The sequence below is a fragment of the Protomyctophum parallelum genome (genome assembly GCF_964188405.1).
Source record: "Protomyctophum parallelum genome assembly, chromosome: 12".
Classification (NCBI taxonomy): Eukaryota; Metazoa; Chordata; class Actinopteri; order Myctophiformes; family Myctophidae; genus Protomyctophum; species Protomyctophum parallelum.
The window spans coordinates 18,333,397-18,341,563 of NC_139712.1; the positions used below are offsets into that span (position 1 = coordinate 18,333,397).

Sequence of the window (8,167 nt, forward strand, 5' to 3'; positions counted from 1 at the left end):
CAGACAGACCAGCACAGAGACATGGGCAAGCCGACCAATCATTGTGGAGCCGGGACTAGACTCCTGGCAGCTCTGAGCATCCTCCTCATCCTCTCCAGCCTCATCACCGGCACACAGTCAGGTGAGTGTTGTGCACAAACTCTCAGTTATTATTAATTATTAATATTATATTATTGTTTACTTTTGCTTTATATATAGTCAATGGGAAATGTGTGTGACCATTGTAACTAAGTATTACTAATACTTACATGCTACACTCATTTGATATCACATGGCTATTCTACAATTTACAATTTAGGCATTTAGCAGACGTTCTTAATCCAGAGCGATTTACATTAAGCAAGAACAAAAACATGACGATACATACATAAAAACGAGTTATTATCAATCATAGCTAAGAACATAATAGTGGAATATCTATATAATTAAACCATGCATATATTATACTATAGAGTGCTATGTCTACATAAAATGCTATATGTGCGTAAGTTGAACGACGGATGCCTGTAAGGTCGTCGGGGATAGGGCAAGTGCTACGGGCAGTAAAGTGCTTCCCACATGTTTCCAAACCAAGGAACCCCTTCATTAATAGTACATTTCTTGTCATGGTCCGTGGCCCAAGTAATAGTGTGTTTTTAATCTGAATTATTATTGCTTGTTTCTTTCTTAAATGTAATTGAAATGTAGCCTATTTTCATGTATGGAATGTTAACCCATTAAACCTGTGAAAAGCATATACGATACGTGTGCTTAAAATGTTTTGCGTTGTCTATTCAAATCTAGAAGATATACAAGCTCACACTTCCTGCCGCTCTGGCTGCAAACTTGTACATCTGCTATTTTTGGAAAAAAATCTTGAAATGTGTGAGAACTGAGAACCACTGATTTAGAAGACATTCTTCAAATTTCCAGTACTTTTACTTCTATTCCACCACTACATATCAGAGGCAAATATTGTACTTTTATTCCACTACAATTATGTGGCAACTTTAGTTACTTTGAAGATTTTCATTATTATTACAAAACAATAAAACATACAATGAATGTTGACCACTTCAGCACTATATAAATTTCAGCCATTTAAATTAAATGGTGAGTACTTTGTGTGTGTTCTGCAGCCAGCTGCTGCGTGCGGTACCGGCGGAAGCCGCTGCACTGCAGGCGGCTCTCCGCTTACACCCTGCAGACCATCAACAAGTCCTGTGACATCACTGCTATCATGTGAGTATACTGTACCTCCTCAGTTCACACAATTTAAATTTCAATTCAAAGGAGCTTTATTGGCATGAGAAAACATACGTTTATTACATTGCCAAATGCCAAGTGTCACAATATAATAAAAAACAGTTGAAAATGGGGAAAGTATTTATACAGTTGCATTTTGTAAACAGCTATGTCACATTGCATCGTTATCAATTTCTTTGCTGTCACTTTTGGGATCCACATTTCTTAATGGCTGTTGGTAGGGCGTTCCACATATTTGTGGCATAGGAGCGGAATTAATTTAAAGGAGCATTCAGTGATTTGGGTGATTTGGAAAAAACCCCGGTCCGCCCCGGTAACAAGATGTGCACATGCACGCACTACAGTGGGGGCGACACGCGGCAGGCCAACACCACACACACCAAGGCCCCGCCCCCGCTCGATCATAATTGGCGGAAGGGCCCTGTGTAATGCTGCTTGCTACTGATTGGCCGTGGTCATGTTTCAGGAGTAGACTGAAGGCTCATTCATAGTCTTCATAGATTTTCGGTGGTTATGTGACCACCGGACTACAACATGACGTCACTGAGCCGCGGTGAAGAGAAAACCACCACCACCGCTCCATCCCTTCTCTCTGTTTTTACTCAACACCGCTCAACGTTATTTCAGCTCCGTCACCTCACCACCGGAGCGGTGGTCACCTCACCACCGGAGCGGTGGTCACCTCACCACCGGAGCGGTGGTCACCTCACCACCGGAGCGGTGGTCACCTCACCACCGGAGCAGTGGTCACCTTACCACCGGAGCGGTGGTCACCTCACCACCGAAAATCCAGACTATGAATGAGCCTTAAAGTGAGCTTCAGAGCATGTATCCTATAGTTTGCTGTGATTTTTTTTTTTTTTAATATATTTTGCTGTTGTTTGCTGTTTGCTGTTTTCCTGTGTTTGGAACATTATTATTATTATTATTGTCATGATTTATTTACATTTGTTGTTAATTAACAGTTTTTATTCATTAGTTGACATGACTATAGAACTCTAATCTAGTGATTCATCAATCTGTACACATTCAGTACGTGCATGACATCATCATCATACCCGGAAGTTATGCGGGAACGCCTACTGAGTGCATGGCAAAAAACGACTTTCTGGCCTTGACAGCCAACAACAAGAAAAGTCCTATCTGATTGACCGCTCATACATCCAAACAAGAAAAGTCCTATCTGATTGACCGCTCATACATCCAAACAAGAAAAGTCCTATCTGATTGACAGCCCATACATCCAAACAAGAAAAGTCCTGTCTGATTGACAGCCCATACATCAAAGGGGAAAAAACGAGCACTCTCAATACAACAATGCAGATTACCAGGTGCACGCCACGGGCGGCTCACAAAGTATCACTGTTAAACTAAAGAGAGAGATAGCCAGCACTCCAAAGTCCATTAACAGTACATTTATTGCATATTGTGCAGCACGGACAGTCACAACACGTAACAATATGCAATAAATGTACCCATTGTACCGTTAATAGACTTGGAGTGATGGCTGTCTGTCTCTTTAACAGCCCACACATCCAAACAGAAAAGTCATATTTGATTGACAGTCACAGCTAGACCACATACATCCAAACAGAAAAAAATCCTGTCTGAATGACAGCCCATGTGCATCCAAACAGAAAAGTGCTATCCGTAGTAGGCTATATCTGATTGCATTAAACAACGTTAAACAACATTAAACTGACTTTGCCACTCACTTTCTGCATGTGCATGCATACTCATATAGGCTGTACTGTTTGTTTCTCCACTCACTCATTAACACACAGATGCATATCTTATCCTGTCTTGTGCAGATTCCACACTCACACAGGTTTCGAGTGTGCTGACCCTTCCAAGGACTGGGTTCTTCGCCTGATGCGCTGTGTTGAGTGAGTACAACGAGACATGTTTTTGTTCTTCTTTGTATGTTGTATCTGTGTGTGTGTGTGTGTGCGCGCGCGTGCATGCGTGGCGTGCATGTGCGCATTAACATAACATCTCATTGAATATAGGCTACTGTCTCTCTCTCTCTGCTGTTTCCTTACAGTGAAAAGAGGATAAAAGAGAAAATCTACTCTGTACCACAGTAGCTGTGTATCTGTACTCTGTACTACTAGCTGTGTATCATCATAATCACCTACCTTTTACCTGCACTATATAGTTACTGTTTAATACTGTATTGGATCATGTAGCCTGCTGTTTTAGAGGGCCTTCCTATTTCTTACTTCTAAGTCACACGCTTTGTGTTTGTGTGTGCCCCATAGCGATGATTTGATTGTAAATTCATGCTCAATTCATTGTCAATGGCAATGATATGTGCCATAATCTACACTATAGCTGTTTATAGGAGGGGCTAGCGCCCCTCAAAAATCTATAATTGATACCTTGATCAAATAAGTAATTCATAATTGATCGGTGGGCATGACATTACAGGTGAAAAGTTTCGAAAAAGTGAAATCACCCACGGTCTATAGCCTACTAGCTCACAATGTGACGCATAGGGACTTTATGTGGTTCTCACACTTTTTCATGTCACAGACCCCTAAATCCATATGTATATTTGGCCACAGAGCCCATCGGATAAGGTTTTGTTTTGTGCCAGCTGGGATTCCTAGAAGAGAAGATTTAAAGTGTTAAAATAGGTGCTATTGTCATATATGAACTTTGACATTTTATAAACAGAGAATGTAGTATTATTAATATGTACAAAACTGTAGCTTCGATTGATTGAAGAAGCATGAAAACATTATGTTTTATTAAGTGACCACACTCAAATTATATCTCTGCTGTCGGGAAGAAACCTCATAACTCCAAAATGTTCATTTTTCAGAAAATGAAAAACATTTTTTTTTCAGGAAATGAAGAAAACCTTATATATTTGAAAAACAAAGCAATACTGCCTCATCAAAGTCGGCGGTGTGACTTCATATATTGTGATTGTCTTGCATGAGAGGGGGAGAGGTGGTGGAGTTAACTGCTTTAGCAGACAGTTTGAGGGTCCAATGGAGATGAGAGGTTTTGTCTGAAGCGCTTTTTTGTACTTTCCATTGGTTCAATATGTTTTAACCAACACACAGACGTAAATGGTGTTGAATAGCACTGATGTATGCAAAAAAGAAAAAAATATACAACCTCAAAAATGGAGTTAGGTGGTTTCCTCCCCGCAGCAACGATATGTGTACAAACTGTAGCTTTGATTGATTAAAGAAGCATGAAAACATAATTATTACGAGGTGACCGCACACATATTAGTATTTGTTTTGATACTGAGCCTCTCTGAGAGGAGATTAAACACTTTGTTCTATGAAGATGAATATTTAACTGATGTACTACCAAATAAAGATAATATGTCTTCAAAGATATGTGCTTCTTATTTCTGTCTGTCTAAAATAAAGTTGTCATTTAACCATATAACCAAACCTGCTGCTTTTTCAGTTAGATAATGCAATATCATTCAAACAGACACATTTCATAATTGTATTACAAATTCAGCAAATATATTATGTACAATAAACATTTTTTTTAGGTCAAATATTTGGCTTAAGTTCATGAAATCACATGTAGTCATATTAGCCACTTGCCCAAATGTGAAGACCGTTTTTAGCCGGAGTGCAAAACGAATGGTTGCAATTTATTCTATATTTTCAATACAACAATTTTTTATGTTATTTGGATGACCCTAAGGATCATACAAAAAACCTTGAACGATTACTATTGCAATTTAATTTGTAGATTGACAATGACTAGCCTAGTCTCTACTCTGTCTACTGTATGGTTGCTAGGAAGCATTCTGCACAAAGCTGCAAGGTGTAATGATAAATGGTCCAACACTGACACCTAGTGGTCTTTTTTTAGCCATTGCCTACAAATGGATTCAGGAGTGATTGATTGAACATTGTATCCACAGTTACTGTAGTAGAAATGGGTACAGTCCAAATGAAAGTACACGTTAATGCAAACAGGATAAAAAGGATACAACCAGAAAAAAGGACTTGTTTACATCAGCGTCCTCCATTTTCAATTGATCAGAACATTTAAAGACGCACAGATGTACATTTTGTGGTACCAGGCAACAGGTATTCTGATTGGCCAGTATGAGATGATGCATGATGATGTACGATGATAAGAGCGCCCCTCACTTCACACGGGCGTGATTTTTACTAAACTGCAATATGGTAGAGAGCTATGCCAAACAGGCGAAGACACGGAAATCATAACCATTGGCCAAAGGGTGCCACTATAGCTATGAACTGAAAACTGCAAACATTGAACAGGCATAGCTCATGAACCGTTTGATCTACCATCTACTACTACTACTACTATCCATGAAACTCCAATACACATACAGTAGGCTATGTGTCTCCTCATGAGGAACAAATGTGTCAATTTGACCTATGACCTGTGACCTTTTATTCTCCCAACATTTTGAATTATTATGAAAAACTGTTAAACTCAAACTTCTGTCTGATCAATCAGCACAAAACCTTCTACACACAAATGTTGGACCGATATCTAATGTGACAACCAGGAATAGTGTGACCACCGGAGAGACGGGTGACAGCCGGAATGTAGACGGTACCCGGTGAGGCCTCTATACAGTAGGAGGGCCATTCAAGCCACAAGCGGAGCCTGCAGCACCACCGTTGCCCAGGTGGAGCATTATTATTTGTAGCGATGCTATCTTGACCTACAGTTTACAGTGGCTGTGCTAACTGTGAACAAAGCTCAGTGTGTGCGTTCTTTCAGGGACACACAAGGACTCTGGGAAGCAGGGCCGTCATTATTAGCAGGTCCATCCTTATTGGGTAACAGACAATCAAGGTCCATTCTTATTGGTTAACAGACAATAGCATTGTGTTCTGACCTGTTTGGCTCCCATTTCACTGACCCAGTCAGCTGAATGGACAGGACAGCTTTCTGCAACTTTTAAGACCAAAAAGAAATTAATGATCATATTTGCACTGGGTACCGTCAATATATTCATATTTGAACTGGGGAACCCCAATATAATTACATTTGAACTGACAAGCAAGAGTTGAGGCATTAGATTTAGTTTGACCCTGATCTACAGTAGGCTACATGATCTACAAGCCCATCTCCTATTTTCACTACATTATATTATTGTTTTAAATCATAGTAAAATAAATTATGTTTTTGACCTTATTAGGTTTCCACGGGAGGCCGTCGTTATTCAAGGATATTGTGTTGCATGTCATGTGAACGAGCAGCTCTTTGAAAGGGAGCTGGTGGGTATATAAGACACTGCAGTGGCCGGGGACACTGTCAGTGAAGTCAGGTTTGTGTTACTGTTGGGTCACTAGTAGTCAGTGAATTTAGGTTTGTGTTGGGTCACTAGTAGTCAGTGAAGTCAGGTTTGTGCTGGGTCACTAGTAGTCAGTGAAGTCAGGTTTGTGTTGGGTCACTAGTCTGTGAAGTTAGTCTTGTGTTGCGTCACCAGTCAGTTTCAGGATGAAGGCTTGCGGACGTGCTACTAGGGTTCAGGTTGGCGTTAGGTTTGGTTCAGCTGCGTGGGTTAGTTCTGTCGTTCTGGTTTTGCTCTTGGTGTTTGAGGCTGAAACAAGTCTTCACTTTGAGCTCAGCATCGACCAGCATGACTGCAGTGTAACGGTGAACAACAATGCAGGTAAGGAGAGCAACATTACTTTCAACCACATAAGCCCTGCATTACTTTATCGCACAGAAAATGGTAGTTACAGTACATTCACTACACTCTAAGAAACGGGAGGACAGTCACACAACCTGTGAGTCCCATGGAAAGCCACCAGATGTCGCTCCGTCCGAGAGCGTACAAGCTTTACCAGAAGTAGAAGAAACATTTCTATTGTCTTTTGTTAGTTGATGATTTTGTTTTAATATAGAGCGGTCCTCTTGTCTTAAACAGAAACTAGTGCTGCAAAAACAAAATTGATTATTAATATTAATCGCGATTATTCATCAATTCACAAATGTCAAACATTGATTATACATATATATATTTGTTTTACATAACGTTACCGGAGTAAAAGGATTGTTTTACTCCGGATTGTATGAGGTTGAGGGGACACGGGAACTCGATAAAACTCACACCATCGACCATCTGTGAAATGTCTCCGAGTTGGGACGATGGCTCCAAAGTAACATGGCCCGGAATCGGTCGTTCTCCACGACCGAATATGAACATAAATCGTTAACAATAAAAGTGCCAATGGACTTCGTAATTCCAGTTGCAGGATGGTTTATGATTCATTCTCCTCTTCTCACAGATTCTGATTTGAAGAAAGAGAAAGATGATCTGGTCAAAGACCTGGGCTGGCTTCAGTCCAGCTTCAAAAACCTGACGGAACAGAAAGAGCAGCTCCAGTCCAGATACAACCAGATCCAGTCCAGTTTGGAGCAGCTACAGAGGACCAATAACAACCTTCAATCCGGTTTGAACCAGTTACAGTCCAGATGTAACGACATCACCGATATGCAGAGGAGACTGTGTGGTAGGTGTTTTTTAGTTCGTTGTCCTTGTAATAGCTGGCTCAGGCTATGGCAAAGATTGGAGGCAGGAGACAAAGTAAAAGTGTAACAAAAAATGGATTTATTATAAATTAGGCCTAATGACCAGAACCAAGAAATAAACTGGAGAACTGAAAGCAACATAACATACGTCAATAAGGATCCTATGGGGTGTGGAGTCAGTAATCAGTGATGTAAGTGTGTGTGTGTGTGTGTGTGTGTGTGCGATGGAAAGAATAGCTCAAATCATAAACACAAAAGGCATGGAGCAGCAGGGGAGTGGAGGCATGAATGGCAGGGTTTGGCATTTATACTCTGGAGGCCGCCCTGAGAAAAGTATTATTCATTTGTGTTTTTAGTATAATCTAACTTTATTCTTAGGCCTATAAACTAATGTTATATTCTTTGTGTTTGTAGTGAC

At 40.4% G+C, this 8,167-nt stretch overlaps 1 protein-coding gene across 1 annotated transcript; it reads left to right on the top strand.

Annotated features, from left to right (window-relative positions):
* On the top strand, positions 1 to 4,568 carry LOC310867847 (C-C motif chemokine 20-like). The gene is made up of 4 exons (XM_083777997.1): positions 1 to 121; positions 1,119 to 1,221; positions 3,057 to 3,131; positions 3,290 to 4,568. Exons 1-4 carry the CDS (start codon positions 22 to 24, stop codon positions 3,330 to 3,332), a joined length of 321 nt encoding a protein of 106 aa, XP_083634123.1. The 5' UTR covers positions 1 to 21; the 3' UTR covers positions 3,333 to 4,568.
* Positions 4,569 to 8,167: the final 3,599 nt, after the last annotated feature.